This window comes from Drosophila takahashii, chromosome 3L, assembly GCF_030179915.1.
Source record: "Drosophila takahashii strain IR98-3 E-12201 chromosome 3L, DtakHiC1v2, whole genome shotgun sequence".
Taxonomy (NCBI): Eukaryota; Metazoa; Arthropoda; class Insecta; order Diptera; family Drosophilidae; genus Drosophila; species Drosophila takahashii.
Window position 1 is genome coordinate 5,471,909 of NC_091680.1, and position 23,407 is coordinate 5,495,315.

The 23,407-nt window shown below is 37.0% G+C and overlaps 4 protein-coding genes across 5 annotated transcripts; 2 read left to right on the plus strand and 2 right to left on the minus strand.

Annotated features, from left to right (window-relative positions):
- Positions 1-1,544: 1,544 nt before the first annotated feature.
- LOC108065909 (uncharacterized) lies at positions 1,545-5,483 on the plus strand. Its single transcript, XM_017154168.3, has 3 exons — positions 1,545-1,796; positions 2,581-2,684; positions 3,047-5,483. Exons 1-3 carry the CDS (start codon positions 1,552-1,554, stop codon positions 3,439-3,441), a joined length of 744 nt encoding a protein of 247 aa, XP_017009657.2. The 5' UTR covers positions 1,545-1,551; the 3' UTR covers positions 3,442-5,483.
- A 1,079-nt stretch (positions 5,484-6,562) lies between these two features.
- Positions 6,563-7,568, minus strand: LOC138912860 (probable G-protein coupled receptor Mth-like 7). The gene is made up of 4 exons (XM_070214409.1): positions 7,346-7,568; positions 7,155-7,293; positions 6,918-7,094; positions 6,563-6,825 (listed from the first exon to the last, which is right to left on the minus strand). The coding sequence occupies exons 1-4, from the start codon at positions 7,484-7,486 to the stop codon at positions 6,563-6,565; spliced, it is 720 nt and encodes a 239-aa protein (XP_070070510.1). The 5' UTR covers positions 7,487-7,568.
- Positions 7,569-9,183: 1,615 nt separating this feature from the next.
- Positions 9,184-10,198, plus strand: LOC108065868 (phenoloxidase-activating factor 2). The gene is made up of 2 exons (XM_017154102.3): positions 9,184-9,264; positions 9,324-10,198. Exons 1-2 carry the CDS (start codon positions 9,199-9,201, stop codon positions 10,188-10,190), a joined length of 933 nt encoding a protein of 310 aa, XP_017009591.2. The 5' UTR covers positions 9,184-9,198; the 3' UTR covers positions 10,191-10,198.
- A 79-nt stretch (positions 10,199-10,277) lies between these two features.
- Positions 10,278-22,119, minus strand: LOC108065884 (centrosomal protein of 97 kDa). Of its 2 annotated transcripts, XM_017154133.3 has the most exons (9): positions 20,811-22,118; positions 19,671-19,736; positions 16,497-16,670; positions 15,470-15,809; positions 13,755-13,829; positions 12,488-12,586; positions 12,114-12,361; positions 11,143-11,236; positions 10,278-11,063 (listed from the first exon to the last, which is right to left on the minus strand). In XM_017154133.3, the coding sequence occupies exons 1-9, from the start codon at positions 20,888-20,890 to the stop codon at positions 10,950-10,952; spliced, it is 1,290 nt and encodes a 429-aa protein (XP_017009622.2). In that variant the 5' UTR covers positions 20,891-22,118; the 3' UTR covers positions 10,278-10,949. The 2 variants fall into 2 exon arrangements, with proteins under 2 accessions (XP_017009622.2, XP_070070691.1); XM_070214590.1 differs by having other exon boundaries at positions 12,114-12,586; positions 20,811-22,119.
- Positions 22,120-23,407: the final 1,288 nt, after the last annotated feature.

A 23,407-nucleotide genomic window follows, 5' to 3' on the forward strand; every position in this document is an offset into this window, starting at 1 on the left:
CAATCGCATTTAATTGAGTCAAACTTTTCGAAAAGCACAGTAAGTTGTAAAGGGAAACGGATACAGAAGCCGACATGAACAACAAAAGGATTAAGGGCTTAAACAATTTATAAGACCGCTGCTTAAAATACCCTTTATAAAAACTAGAAAGCTAAAACCAAAATAAACTCAAATGACTTAAGTCCATATATTGTCATGAATCAATTGATTTATTTAGTTTGGGCGTTATATATTTAGTTTATTTTGTTTTTTTGGTGTAGCTGTTATTTTAGCCTTCAATCAATAAGTCAGTGCAATATATGGCCTTTTTTGTTTTTGTTGTAGGTCACTTTTCCTAAGATATACATATTTTGTGGTACAATTTTTGGGTTATTATTTGTAAAATTAAAATTGTAAAATTGAGTTAAAAGTTTTTTGATTTATCTAGGTAGAAAATGTTGGAAATATAATTAAAAATAAGAAAATAATTTCAAACTACCTTTCCAAAATTTTAAAATATATAATATTGCATTTATAATATTGTTTATATTAATATTAATTTTTCAATTTAAAGTTATGAAACGATGATTACCTATTTTGCTATTTTTGAGTTATACTTTATACTTATACTTCAGGAATTATACTTTTCTATTAAAAGTACAGCTATTCAGCAAAAAATAAAATAAACCATAAATATCTTAAATTCATAATATATTTTAAAGAACGTGATAAAACAGTTATACCTCATGAAAAGGGTATAACAAGCGACCGGAATCATGCAATGAAACGAACTCTCGAGCAGAAAATAGGATGCTCACCTGGCTGTGATTGCACGTAGCGCAAGTAGGCCCTGTAACCCAGATAGGCGAAAATGTTTGGAGTCTATGGCCCACCCACGGATGCGGATGGGTGAGGGTTTTCAGACGGGAGTTCAGTTAATTCAGTCTGGGGAGTTTCGGAAACTCTCGAAGCGTCCTCTTTCGCACTCGACTCTCAACTGTGAGCCAGAGGACCAGAAAATGCTCCTCTTCACCCGTGGGCCATAAACATTTTTCCTGGCTATAAAAAAAACGAGGAAAGGGAGTTTTGGGTCTCTTTAGTCTGCTTAGCCTGTCATTACGCTGACAAAATAAGATTCCAGCAGCAGGTTGGTTAGACCAGGTATTTTTGCTGAGGTATTTTAGACGAAAATATCCGTTTGAGGAGCATGGCCAGGATGCCGGGATGCCATGGAAGTTCTGAGAGCCCGAGAGACAGGCGATTGCATAACCCCTTTCGGTTTGGCAAATCAAGCGCATGAAATTCGGATAGCAAATGCTCGGGATAACAATAGTGTAGGGATTAGGCCCTAGGAAGAATCCAAAACCCCAGCCCCCTGAAGGCTGTTGTTTTTTTTGCTGCCTATTTTTGAGAGCGCGATAATTGCATTTCGAGCACAATTGCTCCTATTGTAAGGTCTCCATTTTGGCCCCCCGAAGGATAATACGCCCCCCAAGCCATACCATACCAAAATCAACCCAACATAACCCATCCCCCAATCCTGTAATCTTCGCCTCTCTTTTCAGCCCAGCGATGGGAAAGCGTGTGGAAGGGGGACAGAAGAAAATGGGGAGATGGAATCCCCGTTTCGGCCTCTCATTGGCTGTAATCCTGGTCCTTACTGCGTCGGCGCAGACTGTGACGTCATTGCCGTTGCCGAAGGACGAAACTTTGGGGGATGCTGCGTTGGCATCGCATTCAGCAGCCAAAATCCTTGAAGACATCCAAACCATCAGCGCAGTTCAGGATTGGAGTTTGCTGTGTAAAGAGCTCTGCGGGTAAGTTTCGGATAAACAGCAACCGAAAACTCTTCAAGTTGCCAAAAATAAAGTGACTTAGACAGTCAAGTGTGACTCAAGACTCAAGTGTTTTTTTCGGCAAGTGTAGGTTTCCCCCAAAAAATTACGAACTAACCATGATAATAACAAACTAAAACAAAAAGTGTGTGTGTTTTGCGTGGCCATGAGAAATCCGTCGGACTTTCAAGTGGTTTTCATCGACGTTTTTTTCGTAATCGCGACAGTCGGGCAATTATAATCCACATTCCTGATTTGTTTTCTAGTATCGTGGCGTGTGTGCAATGTTTTTGTGAAGTGCCAAATATGTTAAGCATAATCGGTACTCGAAATTAACTAAAATTTGTTGTTCACGTGAATTACTTGAAAATTTAGATGAAGCTTTTGGGTTTCTAAGATTTTATAATAATTCAGAAATATTTTTCAAAAAGCAAGCTTAAAAGATGGGTTTTCTTGCCTCGCTTTTAATAACCAAATATTGAAACACTTCAATATTTAAAGTAAAATATTCATATAGTTCGTCGTTTTACGAAAGTATTTAAAACTTTTTAATCATACTACTAAAATACCACGCTCAATATTAAAAAGGCTTTAAAAACAAAAAACTCGTGGTTACAAATTTTAATCTTAGAAGTAACTTCTTCTAATTTATTTTCGGATATTACCTACATTTTTTGTTTTACAATAATTTGGTTAACTTTTGGGTAAACAAATGTATAAAAAAGCGTATCCTTTTATTTGTTTTTTCTTTTCTTAATCCTTACAGAGCTGGCCTGGGCGTTGCTTCAACGCCTGATGGGGCCAAGAACCCAATCCTGAGACCAGAGTTCGATGTGGCCAAGTGCCGGCAACTGTGTGGACTGCCTAGGGGTAAGTGAAATACTCATAACATTTTTCTATTTCTATAACGATAATATTACAATTTTGATATATGAATAATACTATATTCGAAAAAATAATAAATTAAATATATACTTCATCTCATATTTAAATATGCATTAATCCAAAATATCAAATTGAAAATTGGTTCAGTAGTTATTTTTAAAATTTTTTCATTCTATAGAGATAGTTAGTTTTATAGAGATAGTTAAATAAAAATAAACATGATATTATCAAAAAATAAAATTCCTTGTTCCAAAAAATTATAAAATAAAATGTATTTAAAATATATTGCATTATTATTTCATCCTGAACAACTTGTATTTTAAAAGTTTACTTTAAATATTTTCCAGGTGCCCAGGGCGACTTGGTCTGCTCGAGCTTCTGCGGGCAGAGAGGTCGCTCCCTACCCGGTTGCAGTCCCTGCCAGCAGGAGGTGCGCAGGATGAAGGAGAACGAGGAGCAGAAGGAGGAGGATCTCCAAGTGGAGATGAAGGCCAGTGGCGTGCAGGGCGATCCAACACACGGTCCCGCAACCCGCGAGATGACACTCCAGAGATCGGTCGACGAGGAGGAAGCAAAATCATCCTCCTCATCATCATCGGTGGCTCCCGTGGTAGCCGGGTCAGCCGCGGATGCGACTACCACTACTGCGGCTCCGGACTGGGACGAAGTGTGCAAGGTGCTCTGCAAGACTGGCGATGGCGGGTCTTTGTGCAACTGTGATTTATCGCCGTTCTTCAGCTGAGCGATCCCCACCTTCCTGAGGGGATCGCTCCCGATGGAGGTGCTAAATCACAAAAACCATTATATATAGATCGAGAATTATATACTACGATGTTTTGTTGTTCTTCGTTTTTGGACTTCAGTTAGTGCTAGTGTTGTCTTCATACAAAGTTATATCCTTATCGGAAAAACTTGTTACGAAACTTTTAGTTCAATATTGTAAAGAAAAAAACAAAAAAAAAACCTATAGAAAAATCGGAAGATAAAAAAGTATATATATAGAGAAGAATACACAATATCGAGGAGGCGAATGAGGAACGAGAAGCGAAAAATCCCTATGCGAATCAATTAATTTGTAACTAATTTCAATTAAAAAATGTAACTATAGAAACGCTATAAAAAGCGATAAAACAGCAAAATCACACAGGGCTTCCAGTGCGCCGCCTCGGAGGATGAGGATCTTTTCCCAAATGGGATCCTATATCCACCGGACGGACACAACCCGTATTGATTAGTAGTTAAGTGAGCTTCTTAGTCAAGGAGCTGGACTAAGGAGACACTAACAACACAACAACAACAACCAAACTAATATCAAAGTACACAACATATCGTGGTATACCCGAAAAAAGTATACCCAAAATCAAAAATCACATTATATTATTTAAATTATAATAACACACACCTTGGTTCGATGGAATCAGCATATCAATTTTCCACGAGGCAAAAAACAAAAACAAGTTGGTATCATCCAAAGAATTTCCTTTGTTTTGGCTTACAAGTTATTGGCGAACAAAAGCGTTGATATATTTAACATCTTAAAAAAAATCCAATCAGTATCAATTATGAGTGTCGCAATTAGGCCAATGAGCCAACCAAGAGTTTAGTGTTGGTTACGGCCCTTTACAAAAAAATATAAAAAATATACAAGATCTAAATGTACTTAATAACAACTGTAATTGGTCTATATATATCCACACAATGAGTTGCGATTGCAAATCAGAAACTCAGACGCGGACATACTGGATCAACCAGAACCGTAAATATATATATATTTAAAGATATATATTATAAAGAAAATTGTAAACCTTAGTTATTCTAATATCTAGGTGTCATATTGTTCAGCATAAATAATAATCGCATATAAATAATATATTATATGCATATTATCTGTGTGTTTGGAAGACATTTTTTCGCATTGCATTGAAATGGAAGACAATATCAGCAAATCGCATTCTGGAAGACATGCGTTGCGGCAGCGGCAACAACAACAGTCAGCTGCCACTTAGTTTATAAGAAATATATCTATATCATAATAATAATAATAACATTTTCGAACTCGAAGATATAGTCAATACACAAGCACACGTTGTTGTGACAAACGCGACGCTGTGACTGACAATAATTAACTATAACTTAGGAGGAGAACAGCAGGCAAGGAAGTTCGCATACTCAGTGTCTATATACCAAAAGCACTATTGCTAATATAAAATAACCATGCACTTATTAAAAAAAAATTCGTATGAAAAAGTATTTAAAAAAATATTGTATTGCACCGAAAGTTATTATTACCGATAATATCGCAGTGTTTAAGGCAATTTTCAGAGCACATTCATTGATAACCTAATGCGGCTTCAGTATGTATATCGATGTGTAGCAAGTTAATCACTCAGTAAAAAGTATATTGTACGAAATGCACTTAACATTTATGTATATGTATATGTGTTAGGCGTTGCGTTTCTGCCATGAATACAGACGGATTATGCCGGAATAATATCCATAATCCATAATATACCATAAAATATATATATTTATAACCAACAGACACATCATCATCAATTACGAAAAAACCGAGTCGAAAACCGTTTCGAACCGATTATACCGTTTCGCAGTTTCGTTTCTTCAGTTCTAACCTATGGCCAGGCATTATCCCAATCGGTAATGTCCTAGCTCATAGTCAAAAAAATAAACACAGAAAAATAGTTTTAAAGGCAATTTCACAACAAATAACCAAAGCAAGCAACTAAACAACCAAATAAAGGCAAATATTATCTTATATACGTTAAATGTTGTAAAGCCCCTCTAAACAAAAAAAAAAAAAGAAAGAAAACAAAGTGTTTTATTCGGAAAATCGGTTGGGATTGCAGCCTATAGATAAAATAATTGCATTTTTATTTCGCGTTTTTTTAATATTTTATTTATTATGAATAATACAATTTTATAATCAATATTTGAAATATGAAACATATTTTTATAGTTATTACAAATTTTACATACGTTTTACACCAAATTTAAAAATTATACATGATTTTACATACAAGCTTGTAAATCAATTATAAATGTAAAATTTATGAACGCATTAAAGGAATTTTTTTTAAAGGTTTTTACATTTACAGTATTTGTTTTTTAGTAGAAGTAACAAAGTTATCCTTTATCAAAGCTGAAAGGTACATAAGAAATTGAAACATAAGTTTTTAAGTTTTTTAAATTTTCCTTTTGCACTAAAAAAAAAGACGTTACAAATTATTTATTTTAATTAATTAAATTATTAAATACCTTTAGATGTTTCTTGTTGCCCTATAGATCCTACGTTTTCCTCCACGAAATCTACTTGGACGGGTATAAGATTAACTTAAAAATCGTTCCTAGTAACAGAGAACTTACCTATCCATTATCAATTTAAATGTGATTCGCTTAAGGACAAGCAGTACAAAAACGAAAATACCAACACTTTGATGGACATAGTAGGCAACCGTAATGACTTGGTACCAAATATTGTCAGTAGAGAGAAATCCGCCAAAAGAACCTATATAAAATACACCCATTACGACGGAGAGCCGCAGAAACTGTAAGTAACTAAATAGGGATAAAGAATGATTTTTAAATTGGGATCCGATTTGTTAAGTAAGTAAAGCTCACGACTGGATGTCAAATTGGAGGCAGATTGGTTGATCCTTCTGTCGTCGCTTAAACTTCTTCAGTTCCCTTTTTACTTTCCAAATGCGAATGGCCGTCAAGATAAACAATATCACATTGAAAATGCTTAAAATCAGTTTCGGTCCATGCAAATATATCCATGATGACCACCTATTATCTGTTGAAATTATTTGTTAGATATGATTTTGAAAACAATAACTGAAAAATAACTAAAGCTCACTATCAACATAGCATTTAGTAAAACCAATTAGGGGCATCCAACTCAAGGCACTGGGATCCTTATGCCAAATTGTATTCACCAAATAGATGACTCCGGTCGAAACAGCAGCAGTGGCCCAGACAAAGAAACTGTAGGCGAGGAAACTATTACCTGGAACTTCACGACTGATTGACTTAAACGTTTTCCACATGTGGAAACTCATGACAGTGAACCAGGGATAAATAGACATTCCGAAGAAGTAATGAATGTAGCCTACAAAAGATATAATAATAATATTATTTATTTAACCTTCTGGATTTTATATTCGTTAAAATGGTTTGTCTAATTAGTTTTCAAAAACTTACCTTTTAGGGAGCAAATATCATCCAATAAATTTCTAAAATTCATTATGTCGATAAGGGACATTATAAAAATACTGAGTAGGGTACAGATTAGGCACTTGCCGAGCATATTTCGCAATTTCTTTACATAAAGATAAACTGCGATAGTAAGGATGTTAAAAATCATTGATATTTCCGTTACTAAAAGAAAACAAATATTAATGAAGAAATGATAAATTATTCTGATGAGATTGCCCCTACTTTCCAATATCGCTGTCAACAATTTCAGCGTCCGAGGATGCAGAATAATCCATATTGACTTTGGAAAATCGGAGTTAAAATTATACGGATACAGACAGTAATTCGATGTATTCGTTCCATCCACGATGAAGAATCCGTCCTATAGAGCTCGGATTAATTGCGTAAAACAGATAGGAATTTAAATGGCAAACCTCGGTCAATGAGTATTCATCCTTACTTAGGTATAGTACATTTTTATAAAAATCAAACGATTCCCTTTTTACGGTCGTCACATTCAGGTAGAGCTTAATTTGGCCCTCGTCCACGTCATCGTTGCAGACACCATTGTCCATATACTTGCGGAGGCAGCACACGTTAACAAAAGTTTCGATTTCATATTTGTAAACGCGAAAAAAAGTGGTATTGATTAAAACTACAGTCTCTTCGTAACGGTAAACAAAATCAAGCCACCAAGAAGTGTTATTTGTTTCATTGGTTTCTTCGTAACTGTAATCAGAATCATACGAACTGTCGGCGATATAAGTAAGTTGTGTTAGAATCAGAATCATTGTACGAATCGTCGTACTCGTTAGAGTAATCATTATCTAAAATCCGATCTCTATTAATGATATAATACTCAAAAGACTTATTATGTTTCCGCTATTGATTGTCTAGCGATAACACTATGCAGCATTAAAAATTTACCTCGATGGATACTATATTTTTCGATTTGTTACGAATTCCAAAGTTAAACTGCGTTTTCCAAAAAGTTCCCCGACGCAAGGATTCTTAGCAAAAGGACCTCAAAGTTCGAAAAATTCAGAAATTGGCCAACTTTCCAAAGCTCTCAGAGGCAAGCGGATTCATGGTTTGGTTAGATGCTAAAGTTTTATAAAAGATACACTCTTTATCTTTCAAACCCCATACTTAGAATAATTTTAGGATTTTTATTAAGGGAGAAACAAGTTTTAGAAAACATAGTCAAAAAACATAAAAGTATACAGCTGCGGTCAAAATAGTAGTAATGTTGCCGTCATGTGTTTTTAAAAGTTTTTTGTTGTCACTTTTCTTATCCAATTAGTCTAATAGTACAATTATAATCAATACAATATCACCAGAAGAAGATGAATTACAGCAACAAACTTTTAAAAACACAGGGCGGCAACACTACTACTATTTTGACCGCAGCTGTATGTTTTTAAGTTTTTTGACTATGTTTTCTGGAATCTATTTCTGCCTTAAAAAAAATCCTAAAATTATTCTAAGTATGGGGTTTGAAAGATAAAGAAGGTATCTTTTAAAAAACTTTAGCATCGAATCAAACCATGAATCCGTTTGCCTCTGAGAGCTCCGGAAAGTTGGTCAATTTCTGCATTTTTCGAACTTTGAGGTCCTTTTGCTAAGAATCCTTGCGTCGGGGAACTTTTTTGAAAACGCAGTTTATCTTGGAAATTCGTTACGAATCCAAAAATATAGCATCCATCGAGGTAAACTTAAAAAGCACTACAAATGCTGCACAGTGTAATTACAGAAATAACTATTCCAAACAAATCGCGAGTTAGCAGCATTTTAGAGCTACGACCAAACAAAACCTACTGAATACAATGGTCCTCAGCACCAGATTTTATAGGTTCATTTCAAACGCTAGTTCCTATTAATATCAGAAAATAAATAAGTCAATACTCGACATCCCCAAGAACATTTTTTGGAATATATGTATATGTACATTATACACATATATAATAATTTTCCTCCTAACGATAATTAAAAAATTCTCAAGAGCATCGTTCTAATTCCCTATACAAAAATTATAACTTTTGCAATGAACATATTTACTCTACGAGTAAAGGGTATAATAAGTTATTCCAGGAAAAAAATATGATTATAATTTACAAATATAATATTCTTCTTTGGACTTTATTTGCTCGTCCCCAGAACAAATATACATACGCATATATGTAAATAATTTACTGATAAGCCTGGTTTTTGATAAGTTGCAATATATACGAACCAATATGCAGCTTTTTCATCTCAGTCTTTTGAAATTCTTCATCTCGGACCAACGATGTCACAAAACTGGGCAATAGCAGTGTTTCTTTTATATGGCGTTGTAGGCCAACATTTAGGAGGGGTAAAATACTTGTAGTGCATTGTTTAAATTTCTTTATCCTCTTTCAAAATAATTCTTAGGTCCATGAAGGAATTTTTAATGGATTCCCACCCATGGATAATCTTCAACGAGACCCAAATCAACTTTGCGGCCTGAAAGTAACTGAGGATCACTCGAATCTTTATCAGTATCCCTGGGTAATTTCCCTGTTCGGCAGAGGTAATTTCATGGGAGGCGGTTCCCTGATTTCCCCTGGAGTAGTCCTAACAGCAGCCCATCTCCTGGTGGGTTTGGCTGAGCCGGATATTGTGGTCAGAACTGGTGGTTGGGACATTACATCCCGTACTCAACCCTTCATGTCTGAGCAACGCCAAGTGGCCAAAATTGTGCGTCACAAGGATTTCTCATATCGGCTGGGAGCCAACAACATAGCACTACTATTTCTAAACACCCCCTTCGTGTTGAAGGATCACCTTCGAACCATCTGTTTGCCCAGCCAGGAAAGATCCTTCGACCAGAGACGCTGCTGGGTGGCAGGATGGGGAAAAGCTGGATTCCAGGATATTTCCTATTCAAATATCCAAAAGAAAATCGATTTGCCCCTGGTAGAACGAGCAGCATGCCAGGATCAGTTGAGGAAAACCCGTTTGGGAGCAGAGTATGAGCTGCCCGCTAGTCTAATTTGCGCCGGCGGAGAGAAGGATAAGGATGCCTGCCTGGGCGATGGAGGATCTGCCCTATTCTGTCCCCTCGAAGAGGATCCAAATCGCTTTGAACAAATAGGCATCGTCAATTTTGGCATTGGCTGTGGCCAGGAAAACGTTCCGTCTACCTACACAAATGTGGAAATATTCCTCGATTGGATTTATCAGCAATTGGCGAGGGATTCTAGCAGTGTCCCACTGGCTGGGCATTTACCTTTAAGCTTTAAAAATACACAAATGTAATAAACTATAAATACAGAATATTTAAAGCCCCGAAAGGATCTTTACAATTAATCTTTCTTAAACAAAACATCATATAAAACAACTATCTACTGTTAATTTGTTTATTTTTCGCATAGTAGTTTCCAACGTAATCGTTAAATAGAGAACGGCAAACATAAACTGGACGTGTTCATTGCATTATAGGTAAATATATATATATTAAAATTAAGGTCTAGCGTTAATTGCTTTCGTGTACAAATATTTAACAAAGTCATGAGTATAAATTTCAACTAATCTAACAAAGGAAAACAGGGAAGATACAGATTACATTGTGCTTGGGCGCCTTGGGCGTCTTTATTAGTTTTCGTTAGTTTCGATCTTCGCGAGTTAAGTACAAAAGAAGGCTAGTGCTCGATTGGGGTTCAACTGAACGGGATCTGGGATCAATAGGTGGAAATCAATCGAAGCATTAATAAATCCATACATCGGTGATTATCTTCTAGGTTTCTCTTCTTACATCTTCTGATTCCATTAGCAAAGTTACAAAAGTTGCTAGTTACACTATGACAGTTTACAATTGGCAAGTATGAATCGTTATCCTCGTTAAGTATCTGATTTGTTTTCTTTGTTGCTTAAGACGTTAGTATAATATCAGCATTTCCATTCCTCCTACGCAGCCTTTTTGCTGCTTGTCTTTTAAGTGTTGATTTTTTCTGGTCATTTTGTTGTTGTGTTGTGTTTGTATTAGCTAATCGACATGCGATTAGAGAGTCGTCTTCATCATTCGCCCGCCATCTCATCGATGCGACATCGCACAGCGTGTTCGAGCACCTCCAGACTGGCGTAGTCCAATTCCTTGACCAAACAAAGAGTGGCGGACAGTAGATTCGAGTTCTGCGGAAGAAACAAACATATGATTCAGTTATTGATCGAGCTTATCGGTGCCGATGTGTCAGATTATATGCACTCATACCCTATTAACGGGCCTGCGATGGTAGCCCGAATAATGATTCATCACGGAGGCCGAAAGAGTTGTGGTCGAGTCACTGTATCTGCCCTCGGGTCGCCTGTTGAAAGATTACATAAATTAGTTTAAGCTTTCAAGTATTTAATAATTCAATTAAGACACTTAGATATTAGGTGCTAAACCTGGTTGCTTATTAACATGTTAAATAAGTGGTGTAATAAACTAGATTGATTTAGATTCCAGTTCTAAATAGGAAAAAATTTACTATACAAAATATGTATAAAGCTTAAATATTCTTGGTTCTAACAATGTACAATACATTTATATTTTTTACCTATGTATATGAATTACACAAAAAAGTGTTAAAATTAGCCAAGTTTTTAAAGATTCTGTTTATGGATTAATATTTCGAAATGTATAAATTCATGTTATTTATATACAAGTCTTAAATATTCTTCGATCTACATATATACAGATACATATATTTTTAAACTTTTTTGATTTATAATATAAAATAGATAATAATAAACAGGTTTTTTAAAGACTCTATTAAAACCCTATTAAAATGCAAATACATTTTTATAAATGGTATAAATTGATGTTAAAAAATTTAAAAATCTAGAAAAGAGCTCCCTTTCGACTTATCTAAAAATAAATTACAAAAATATTATAAATAAAATATTATAACATAATAAAATTATATACATTTTTTAAGACTCAATATCTAAATAAATTTACATGTGGCTTTTTAATTAATAGGTATTCCATAAATTCATGTAATTTATTTAAAAATCCAGTAAAAAAGCTCTCCTTTGACCCCTTTAAAAATAAACGCGGTAAACATTGAAAGCAAACACAAAACGGAGTGGCTATCTGTGATACGTCAGATTGTTTACCCATAATAAAATAAGCGGCAACCACGATTGGCACAGCCGCAGGCTGGCTGGCTGAATAACCGAACCGTTCGATGACCTCACCTCGACCTGGGCCTGTCCTCCGGATCCCATTCGCCGCCATTCTCCCGGGCACTGCCATTCCGGTAGGCCGGCATCGTCGTCTCCGGACCCGCGCTGCGTCGCTGCGACGGATGATGCAACTGCATTTGGCTGCCATAGGGATTGTGATGCACCTGGGGCGCCTGCTGGTGCTCCTCCCACTCGGTGAGGTCCGTCTGGCTGTGGCGATAGTGCGCCGGATAGGCTGGCCTGTCCGACTGATAGTATTCCTGTGCGGGAATACCGTAATTAGATAGCTTCATTCCCATCGTCCCGAATCGATCCCATCGATTCCATCGATCCCATCTCTCCATGGTCGGTCCCCGGTTGAATATGGGCCCCATCATCGGGCTTACCTTCATCGATTGCGCTGAGATGCTGGGCGGCAGCGGCGTGGGCCGCACCTCCCTGTAAGCTGTGTGCGGACTACTCTCCTGGTCGGATCCCGGCGAGCGCTGCTCGTCGAGAGTCCGTTTGTAGTGCGGCGTTAGTAGTGTAGTTTGCATTTTAGTTTGGTTTTTATTGTTTTAGAGGGGTCAGAGTGCATGGTTGGTGGAGAAAGGCAGCAGATTAGAAACGTTAGATTCGAGTTGATATCACCACAACAGTTCTCAGTCCACAGGGCAATCCACACATGACAAATTGTTCAGCAAGTCATTCGGAGGAAGGGGGTAATTTCCCTCTGGTTCAGTGGTTTTTCGGAGGGACTAGCCCTTTCTCTATTCAGAAAAAGTAAATGCTAGCACATTGTACTTAAAACACAATTAGAAATAAAGAAAGCTGCACAGAAAAAAAATATACCTAAATAGACATAATAAATTAACGTTTTTTTTAAACTTTCTAATTAACAAAACTTTAATATTATCCGAGTGCATTTTCGTTATGAATTTAAGTTAATTTACTGTAAGTCTTGTTTAACTTTTTGTGCCCATAGATCCGTTTTCTCATTTGTTTGTTTAATTTAAAGTAGTGTTTAAAACTTAAAATCGGCGAAATTTAGAGTTTAAAGCCTAGTTTAAGTTTAACATGCGGATCTTAAAATTTCCATTATTTCTAGCACTAAACTTGGTTAACTTTTGATACATTAAAATTTTTTTTTATAAATTTCTGGTATAAATTTAATCTTTTTAAACTTTCGAATCTGTTAGACCTTAAATTATTCCCAACAATCTATTTAAATATTTTTCTCACGTGCATGTATACATAAAGAGCCCTTTTATATGGTTCATTTTGGACTCTTGTTTTGGGCTTCTTCGGCAATTATAGTTCGTCCCCCAGTTCCCATATCCCTGACTGACTTCCAAAGTCAACTGACTGACTTAACCCACAAAAGAGCCGGCAAACAGACAATAGCCCATTGGACAGGCGGCGGCGGGAAAAACGAGAGAGCCTTAACCATGTCGAAGCTATCGCGTGACTATACCCTGAGTTCCCTTCCTTAACTCCATTCCCCCCTCTCCACTCGAGTGTGACGGGCCCACACCCTCCAAAAAAAAGAAATAGGGCCCCAAAAGTGGGCCCGGCAACAAGCTCAATTCTCAATTCTGTCATGTCGGATGCGTGGGGCTGTTATATGGTGTTATTTAGTATTTTTGCTGGCGGTGGAGGGACTGTGGATCTTACATCGTATTGGTGGTAGGAGGTGCGCTGCTCTTTGGTTATGGTGTTATACATGGGCGATGGCGGATGCACGGGTTCCTGGGGGAAGTCCGAAAGGAGATTAGTGGGGATTTTTGTTAAGCAAAAGGGGGACGGTAATCTCAGATCTTACGAGAGGCTGAAATACGAGTACTTCATGCTGTAGCCTATTAAAATAAATCAGACAAAATGAAGGGAAATCCAACTCGGAACAAAAAGATTAAATAAATAAAGTGGCTAATTGAAAGCTAATAATTACTAAAGTACTTGTGAGGAGCAACTGGGGTTTTCTAAATAAAAAAATTTGTTAATTATAATTTTAAGTAAAGGAAATCAATAAAATTATATCTTTAAAAATTCAATTCAGATAAAAGCATAAAAAAAAATTTTAAAAAAACTTTAAGCATACACAGAAACAATTTTTTGATATGTAAATTCTTCTAATTTTAAATCAATAAAAATTCTATATGTTTAATGTAAAATTTATAATTCAAATAATTCAGTTATTTCATATAAATTTTAAATATACTACTTTAAAGTACCATGTGTAAATTTTTTTAAAACAAAAAAAGTAAAATAAGATCATTATAATCTTTATTCATATGCAAGTGATATGAATAACAGTTAACTTGATCTTAAAACAAGAGAGAACGCTATAGTCGGGTTGGTGTCCCGACTATCTAATACCCGTCACTCAGCTAAAGGAAGTGCGAACGCGGGTTGGTGTCCCGACTAATAATCGTAACTCAGTTAAAGGGAGTGCGAGGGAGATAGATATATGTAGATAATTTGATTGCGTATAACTTTTTAATGAATGGTCCGATTTGAAAAATGTCTTCTACATTTCGATAGGTATAAATATACACAACAAAATTGCATTTATACTTCTCGGAAATCTTTAAAGGTGTGGGCGCAGGACCCATTTTAAAATCGTTAGTGGGCGATTGTGGGCGTTAGAGGGGGCGTGGCGCTCGGCTAAAATAAACTTGCGCTGCGTAGGAAGCCAAAGAATATGTGTGGGAAATCTCAACCTTCTAGCTTTTGTAGTTTCTGAGATCTCAGCGTTCATACAGACGGACAGACGGACAGACGGACAGACAGACAGACAGACAGACGGACAGACGGACATGGCTAGATCGACTCGGCTAGTGCCCCTGATCAAGAATATATATACTTTATGGGGTCGGAAACGCTTCCTTCTAGCTGTTACATACTTTTGCACGAATCTAATATACCCTTTTACTCTACGAGTAACGGGTATAAAAATGTTAAATAGACCTGATCTTTTGACATTGTTGTTCTATGTAGTTTAAATTTAAGAAAATGCTATAAATCCATAATATATATACAAAACTTTAAAGTAATGTCCCTAAACTCTTCCTAACCTTGGTGGGCGTGGGTGGCTGGGAGCCCTTCAGCGGCTGAGCCGTCTGCACCTGATAGAGATCGCTGGCGCTGTGGCTGATGCTTCCCTCGCTGCTGTTATTGACCAGCGGACTGGCCAACTGCGGCGGCTTGTTAGCAAATTCAATGTTAATTCGGAATAAGTAGGTAAGTAAGTAGGGGAAGGGGAAAGTGACACAGAAATAGACCAAGAGTTGATTACGGAGTTCATTACCAAAGGCGAGAGAGATTATAGCCGCTAAATCAGGGCGTGTGGGATGGTGGGAAAATCCACCCAGACAATGGAAGCTATTTACCTCTTTCATGGGACTGGAGCTGCGTCGCTGCTGATGCGATTGTTGCTGTTGCTGCTGTTGCGGTTGGTGATGTTGCTGCTGGTGATGATATTGCTGCTGTTGCTGTTGCGACGGAGGAGAGTGTTGCGGGTAGCTGTGCTGTTGCTGCTGCTGTGGCATCTGTTGCGGCGACGTTCGCGCCGTCTGTCCCTGTTGCTGCTGGTAGGCATCCTCGTACACCTCATCCTCCGCAACGGGACCACCGCCTCCGCGCATGGCGTCATCCAACTCCTCCTGGGTGACCTCCACATTGTCAAGCTTCTTCAGATTGGGCAGGGCGCGTAACACGACCGCCCGATAGCTGTGATTGCGGTTAAACAGAGGTGAGAACGATCATTAGGGGCTTCTTCTCTAACGAACTAACCACAAAGTCACTTAAATTAATACCCATAAATTGTGTTAGTTTCTGGTTTGACAATCGAATTTAAAAGGGGTTTTTTCCTACTACTATCGATAAAAAAAATCAAAAAACTTATGAGATCTTGTTAAAAAGATAACTAAAGCAATATTTATAAATAAGGTTTTTTTCAAGTTTAAGAATAGAATTTACAGGTGCTGCCTTTCCCCTACCATAAATTCTAAATATTATTTGTGAGCAAAAGCTAAAGCGTTTTAGAAATAAGTTCATCAGTCGGCACGTTGCCCACAGGCTTTGTGTCTTAAAAACACGTTTCAGAGATAACTAAATATTATACAAAACTAACAATAAAAGTGATTTAAACAGAGTGATTTTTATTTGTAAAAATATTATAAATCATGGACAATACCAGTGATTAATGTAAATACCCATGATTTACAAAAACAAATAAGTAAACACCTAGATTCTAGCATTTAAATAATTGGTTTCTTCCAATAAAAAAATATCACCAATAAAATAAAGGAAAAAAAATTAAAAAGTTTAGTTCTAAAAAAATCTTAAAATATTTCTTTAAAAAATCATTCCTAATATATTTTCAAAATTCTATTATTTTCCTTTAGAGTTACTCACTTGGGGCCCGCTCGATCGCAGCAGGGATTTTCCTCCAGCCAGAGATACCTGAGGGCCGGAAGATTTTGCAGGTAGGCAATCTCGTTGATGTCCGAGATGTTGTTCTTCCGCAGATACAATTCCTGCAGTTTGTTGCATTCCTCGAAGGGCGACAGCGTGCTGATCTTGTTGACACTGCAAGAGAAAAACAATACAATTTTAGGTTCAAGAAACTTTCTCTTTAAGGGGACAAAGGCAACACCACCAACTAACTGCCGTGAATCATGCTCAAAACAAGACAAAAGATTCTCCAGCAGCTGCGTGCGGTCATTAACTCGTCGGATTCTTCGCAGAATTCCCCACAAAAATAACAGTTAACGAACATCGGCAGGGGGAAAAGCTGATTGTCATCATTTGTCTTCGTCTAGGTCAGGTTTAAGCCCGTGTTCGGGGCGATTCCCCGCTTAGCACCTGGGCTCCTAACAATGCTAATTACTCTCCGAAGTGGCCAATTGACGATGGCCAAAAGCGTGCCTTGATTGCCTGCCTGACTGATTGAATAAGTAGAGGAAAGGTATGATGCCACACTGAAGGAAAACCTTCTTGACAGAACAAAGAAAAATTCCGATAAATCATTAAATAATTGTTAATGAACTCATTCAAATAATAACTCGACTTTAAAGCTTAATAAAAAATTTAAAAAATATACATATTTATGATCTTAACTATTTAAATTTACTACATAAAAAGTTGTGTCAGTTTAATAATCTAATCTAATATAAAGAAGTAATTACTAATTCCTAATTATGAAATTAATTTTTGCACCTACTGAATATTTTTTCCCTGGTTTTTAAAATTTGGCGTCAATTGACCTTTAATTTATATTTCTAAAAAAAAATTTCACTTAGAAAATTTAATTTACTTTAAAACTAATATTAGTTAAGAGTAGAATATTTTATAATTTATAGAAAAAATAGACTAAATTAATTATTCTTAATTTTTATTTTCCACCGACACATTTTCTGTTTTTTTCTCCCTGTGCAGATACTTAAAACATTTTTCCCTCAGCAGGGCAGGTACGACAGCAACAGAAACAACTGTCTAAACTTAGCCAGGAAGATCGCTAAATGGCACACGAGTGCATTGCCTCAGTGAACGTCTGGTATCTGGTATCTGGAATTCGTAGCACCGCTTCCACTATATTAATAGTTCGGCTAAATAAATCAGGCCAATTGGGAGGGGGAGTGGGACCGAGAATAAGTGTACCTCCTTAAATATGCATAATCAATGCTTCGCCTGAAGAGTCAAGGTTACCTAGCACTTAAGTGCTACCAAGTGGAAATACCATTGATAGGTCGTCTGAGGAAGTAAAAAAGAAAAGTGCTATCCACACGCAAGTCAAATCAATATGCACTCATAACCCAGGGGGAAATGGAAAATTAGAATGGTAATGAGTGAGGGGCGGAAAATGGAGACTACGCCAACGCATTTTACCTGAAGCATAGTGAAAACCAAACTGATTTATGGCTCATTTATTGCGTACACTACTCCTGGCCTAGCACAACGTTCCTACATATAAGCAAAACAAAGTTAAGAACCCCACGACAACTAAACTAACCCAATGCCCAACGAGTTGAGACTGAAAGGTTTTCGTTGTATAATGTTTAACCAAGTAATATAATGCAAACAGAGCAGACCTCAATGAGAAGTTATTGCCCTCTGGCTTACACGCCTTTCATATCAATTTATTTATTCACGTTTATATAGGAATTATATAGAAATGGCCTTCCATTATCTACAGACTGATAAAGCTCTCGATTGCGGTAATAGCTTCCTGATAACAGAAATGTCATAAGAACCATTCTTAAAAGCAATCAAGTATCTGTTAATAGAGTTACTAAGATGTGAAGTTCGGGAAACCCAAGAACTCTTAAGTCAATATTTATCTCATGTCGTCTAAAATTAACTTAATCTTTGCCTCTAGTAAATAAAAGAACTTATGTTATAATTTTGACAACAAAAATTAAATGATTCTTTGGATCATATAATTTTTCCATTATTTTAGTTCTCTCAACTTTTTATTTCTCTTACACATTTTTGGATATTTATTTATGTGAGTCATTTTATTTTGAAGCTAACAATTAAGCGAAAAAAAAACAAGATGCCAAAAAAGGAAAGACTTTTGCTTTTAATCAAGATTGGTTGTCACTTTGTTCAAGGTTACTCCTCAAGATCAAATCTTTTTTGGATATATCAGATTGCTTTCTATGGTCTACCTTCTACCTTGTTTTGATCTTAAGAGTATAATAATTCTCAGCTAAAACTGATTTCTGTATAAGGTATGATATCTGCTACTTCTGTACCTTAATTATGGTTTCCTGTTCCGTGGGGTTTCAGCGATTTATTCGCTCCATCTGCTAATTCCTGTTGAAAAATGTGATTCGCCCATACCTACATGCTTATTTCCTGTTCGGAACTGCTATTCTCACGATTCTTTTCCCCACAATCACGAGTTCAATGCCAAATTCTCCCTATAAGGCCACGAACCTCCTTCTATATATCTGCTATATAATGCATAATTAAACGAATCGTCAGAGTCGAGAATCGAGAGTTGTCAGCATATTGCCAGCAGATGACGAAGAAGTTTGGCGGGCGAATCGATTTCGGTGACCTTGGCAGTCAAAATAATTGTCGCCTTTTAAGGCAAAAGTGGCAAAATCAGCAGCAACAGCAGCACATGCAAAGTTATCGAGCGACATGCAAGTAGTACGCCAAGTACAAACAAGTACAACAAGTACGAGATGAAGTACAAGGCCCCCCACTTTCCTCTTCTAAAGAAATGTATCTCGCAGATACCGAGTCATAACTATAGTATCTCTGTGCCCCCTACGCAAAGAGAGGCCTACGCTACGCGACCAGTTGGTATTGCCAATTTTGGAGCTCCCACGACTTTTAGTTTTCTGCGGCCGCTGCTTTTTGCTGCCTTTTTGCATTAATTACGCGCCTGAGCGTGCCAAAGTATTTCTCGTATTTCAGCTTGCCTAATGACGGGGCGATGACATCACTTGAAAGCAAATATCTCAGATAATTTAATATACATCTGTCCCGCTTTCTTGGGGCGGCAAATGCTCATCCGACTTTGATTCAGGAAATCATAATCAAAACGATCCTTATATGTGATTTATTTCGACTTACCTCAGAGCCAAAACTTCCACTCCACGCATTCGCTTGATGATGGACACATCGCTGAGATCACTGCCCCTGAAAATAAACAAGAGAATGGATGGTATTTTAATAAAGATAAATATGTACAGTGGAGCCTCCACTTTAGACAGTCATCACTCGCTCTTATCGCAGATGTTGGGTCAAGAGTCGAAAAGTAGCTCAACTGCTTTTCACGCTTTTCCAAGCGTTTTTCTCTCTAAAAGGGGGCCCGCGTGTTTTTCCAGCCCAGGGAATCGTGACTCGCTCCAAAGTGGACACTTCTAAACTGGTTAGAAGATTGCCCCCGGATTTGGGTCGAGTGAAAGCAGGCGGCAAAGCAGCCGAAGTGGGCAGATCCCCCAGACTTATACCCCAGACTACAGACTACAGACCCAAGATCGCAGACCCATACAACCGAGATCGAAGCTTTCACTACGGCTGCACCTGCCCCGGCACGATTAGCAATAGATCAATGCACAGGCGGAAATTAGATCGAAAATCGATTTAATGAACAGTGGGGCTAGAACTTGGAAATTTTTATAAATTAATAAGAAGGGCACATGGTAAATATTTAACAAAAATATATTTAAAAAGTTCTTTAAAAATTAAAATAAAATTTATTAATTTATTATTAGCAATGGGATCATTTTTCAAAATATTTTTAAAAAACTTACTTTATTCATTGATTGATATAAATTAATATTAAAACATTTTATAGACCATATATGAAATGATATTATCCGTCAAATTTAAAAACATTTTTACAAGTTAAGTCGGTTAATCATGCCAATATTTAATTTTTATACCCTTGTAGAATTTCAGTCAGATGTTAATATTATAATATCTCTATTTGGAAAAACAGAAATATTTATTGTGCTACCCACAACTGTTTCTAAAGTTTAAAACTAACATTTTCTGTAGTAAATATTCAAGAAAAACAAAAAGTTTTCTTAAATAACAACATAGACTTGAAACAATCAACATTTTTTCAAACAATAGTTACTCATCCTAATCTGCTGACTAATAATAATATTAATTTTTCTTCAAGTCTAGTTTTTTTAACATTTTTGTTATAAGCTGAGATTATATATTTTTTATAATTATTCCTAGTTTTCTAGACTGGCTACTTACCAGCAATTAAGCTTTTTGATCAGGGACAGATCGGACTGCTTGGCCCGCGCAATCACCATTTCCTCGGTGAGTCTCGACATTATGTGTGATCGTGATTGCAGTTGCGATGGTGATGCTGTTGCTCCAACTGGTCGTCCAATTGCTGGTCAACTGACCCGTGGCCACAGGTGTGCCACTTGCAGATTCCGGCTATATATGTGTATATACCGTCGATGGTTAACCACGTATTTAAGCCGCTTGTGAATGCCCAATTTTAGATGCCGAGAGAGGTGAGCAATAATGCAATATACAACAGGTTACGCTGGCTAGGTAAATAATAATGTTGTTGCTGTAATCACTGGCGTGTCGTAGGCGCTGCCCTGTTGTTGCTGCAATTTTTTGTAATTACGTAGGTCTCCCGGTTTTCAAGTTCCTTGAGGTACGGGTTTATCAACCGCTTGAAGGTGGTGATATCTCAAAGATTGGGATTTTGTATACTATATCGCCTATTTGCAGCTGCTTTTTATTGCAATTGCATAGGAATTCCAGTTTCCGAGTTCCTTTGGGTTCGGGATCTCAAAGATTGGAATTTCAGTTTTTGCAACCGCTTCAAGTTGAGATCTCCAAGTCTTCGGTTTATATATGGTCTATTGTATCTGGTGTTTTTGTATCTCAGTATCTGCAGCGCTGTTGTGAATCTCTTGCACGGATGACTAAGCCGCTCGGGTTGTTGCGCCGCGCTTTTATTTTTATGTTTACTACGACGATATCGTAACGTAACAGGCCGTTTAACTACCCAACTACCACTATATCCACACTCTATCCGTATCTCAATTTCACGCTCCCTGTGTTGTTTTATGTTTGCCAAAAATTGTTGCTTTCATCGGGAAATTTTGGCCAATTTTCACATCGTCTGGATCGATTTTTTCGCGCCCAGATGTTTCCCGTTTTACCGTTACGTTCACGAGGTTTACGACTGTTTGTTTGATTTGCTCGAAGTTTTGACTAATTAAAACACTTTTTTGCCGACACTTTCAATTTCCAACTGACAGGCGTTCGTAAAGCTAACTAAGTTTAAGCGAAATTCAGACTTTTTCAGTTCCGATTTTCCCGATTTTCCATGCACCTTCTTTCGTATCTCTCGCTCTCTCACAGGTATTGGGTATGTATGTGTGTGGGCACGCGAGAGTGTGAGTGTGTGGGTGTGTGCCAGAGCGAGACAGCAGAGCCGCGCGTGTTTTACACAATGCTGCACTATTATACACCACTATTTATTATTAGTGCTATTTTTTTCGAGTACGTGCGCTCGGCTCGACGGCGAGAAACAATCTGGGGGCCCTTGCTTTGGGGCCTTTCAGCCGCCGTTCAACTGGAGCTTTCATTGTCTTTGTTTACGAATGCGGTGTGAAGCAGGAGAGAGGAGAGAGCGAAACGGAGAGAGAGCGAACGAGACAGCGTGGGCGGTAAACCAGTTTTGATTTTATAGAAGGCAAGTTTGCTTTGCATTGTTTATTAATTATCTGCAATATTTATTAAATTTAATTAATATTCTTACTGATTTAATACCTAGTAGCTATTTAATTAAAAAAAAAAACGCGATTGTATTTTTACAATTTTAGAGATGGCACTCGCCAGCAGTGTGACCGTGCTTGTTGACTGAGGGAAACTATCGAAACTTATTTGGTTTTTAAAACCGTTATTTAAAATTGTTTCTTTGGTATTTACAGGCCTATTCGCCAACTTACAAATAATTGTCTTAAAAAAATTACTTTCAAAATGATTCCCTTTTCCAGTAAAACAAAGTTTTTCATAAATTGCAAAATCGATTATTAAAACTTATATGTCAAAAATCTTGAGTGTGTTTACTATAAATTAAAATATCTAACATGTTTTATGCTGAATGGCATGAAATTATTATGGATAAACATGTTTAAATTATCTTTTACCCATTTATAACGTAGCAGTTCCTCTTTATAAGTCCGGGAATACAGGGTGGAATGCGTTTACCTGCGACGCAAACAAGGACCAATAGTATCAGCGACAGTGACTTCATTATTTATTTTCAAGCCGAGTTTTTCTCCTATTTATAGATTCCTTATAAGGGGCTGTCCATATATTACGTAATCACCTAGGGGGGGGGAGGGGGTCATTGAAATGATTATGTTTGATTACATGGGGAGGGGGGGGTCTTGCACAATGATTACGTAATCATTTTATATAAATTTTTTTATTTAAAGAATTTATTTAAAAACTTTTTTCCTTTAATTATATCTACAAACTTAGATAGGAAAGCAGAGACAAAATTTTTTTAGTGGCTGGGCGGCAAAAAATAAAATGTTTAGTGGTTCAATCACACGAAGGACGCGAAGACCTGGAATGGCTTGACGAAGAGTATGTTGGAGATAATTTCAGCGTAGACGAACCGAATGTGTCATACCAAACTCCATTTATAAACAATATATAAGATTGGGTTGCATCTCAGTTTGAATCCACAGATTAAAACAAAAAAAATTTTATTCTTGGGATTACGTAATCATTGGGGGGGGGGGGGTTTTTGTTTATTGAATGATTACGTTTGATCACCAGGGGGGGGAGGGGGTCAAAAATCACCAAAAACG

Excerpts from the sequence above, each read along its gene's own strand:
- LOC108065909 (XM_017154168.3), top strand. The coding sequence starts at position 1,552 with ATGGGAAAGCGTGTGGAAGGGGGACAGAAGAAAATGGGGAGATGGAAT. Across the intron at positions 1,797-2,580 it reads CTGTGTAAAGAGCTCTGCGG|AGCTGGCCTGGGCGTTGCTT; the intron begins GTAAGTTTCGGA and ends TAATCCTTACAG. Across the intron at positions 2,685-3,046 it reads ACTGTGTGGACTGCCTAGGG|GTGCCCAGGGCGACTTGGTC; the intron begins GTAAGTGAAATA and ends AATATTTTCCAG.
- LOC138912860 (XM_070214409.1), bottom strand. The coding sequence starts at position 7,486 with ATGGACAATGGTGTCTGCAACGATGACGTGGACGAGGGCCAAATTAAG. Across the intron at positions 7,294-7,345 it reads ATGAATACTCATTGACCGAG|GACGGATTCTTCATCGTGGA; the intron begins GTTTGCCATTTA and ends CGAGCTCTATAG. Across the intron at positions 6,826-6,917 it reads TGATATTTGCTCCCTAAAAG|GCTACATTCATTACTTCTTC; the intron begins GTAAGTTTTTGA and ends TATCTTTTGTAG.
- LOC108065868 (XM_017154102.3), top strand. The coding sequence starts at position 9,199 with ATGTCACAAAACTGGGCAATAGCAGTGTTTCTTTTATATGGCGTTGTA. Across the intron at positions 9,265-9,323 it reads TAGGCCAACATTTAGGAGGG|GTCCATGAAGGAATTTTTAA; the intron begins GTAAAATACTTG and ends AATAATTCTTAG.
- LOC108065884 (XM_070214590.1), bottom strand. The coding sequence starts at position 20,890 with ATGTCGAGACTCACCGAGGAAATGGTGATTGCGCGGGCCAAGCAGTCC. Across the intron at positions 13,830-15,469 it reads GCTCCAGTCCCATGAAAGAG|GAACCCGTGCATCCGCCATC; the intron begins GTAAATAGCTTC and ends GACTTCCCCCAG. Across the intron at positions 11,237-12,113 it reads GAGGACAGGCCCAGGTCGAG|GCGACCCGAGGGCAGATACA; the intron begins GTGAGGTCATCG and ends ATCTTTCAACAG.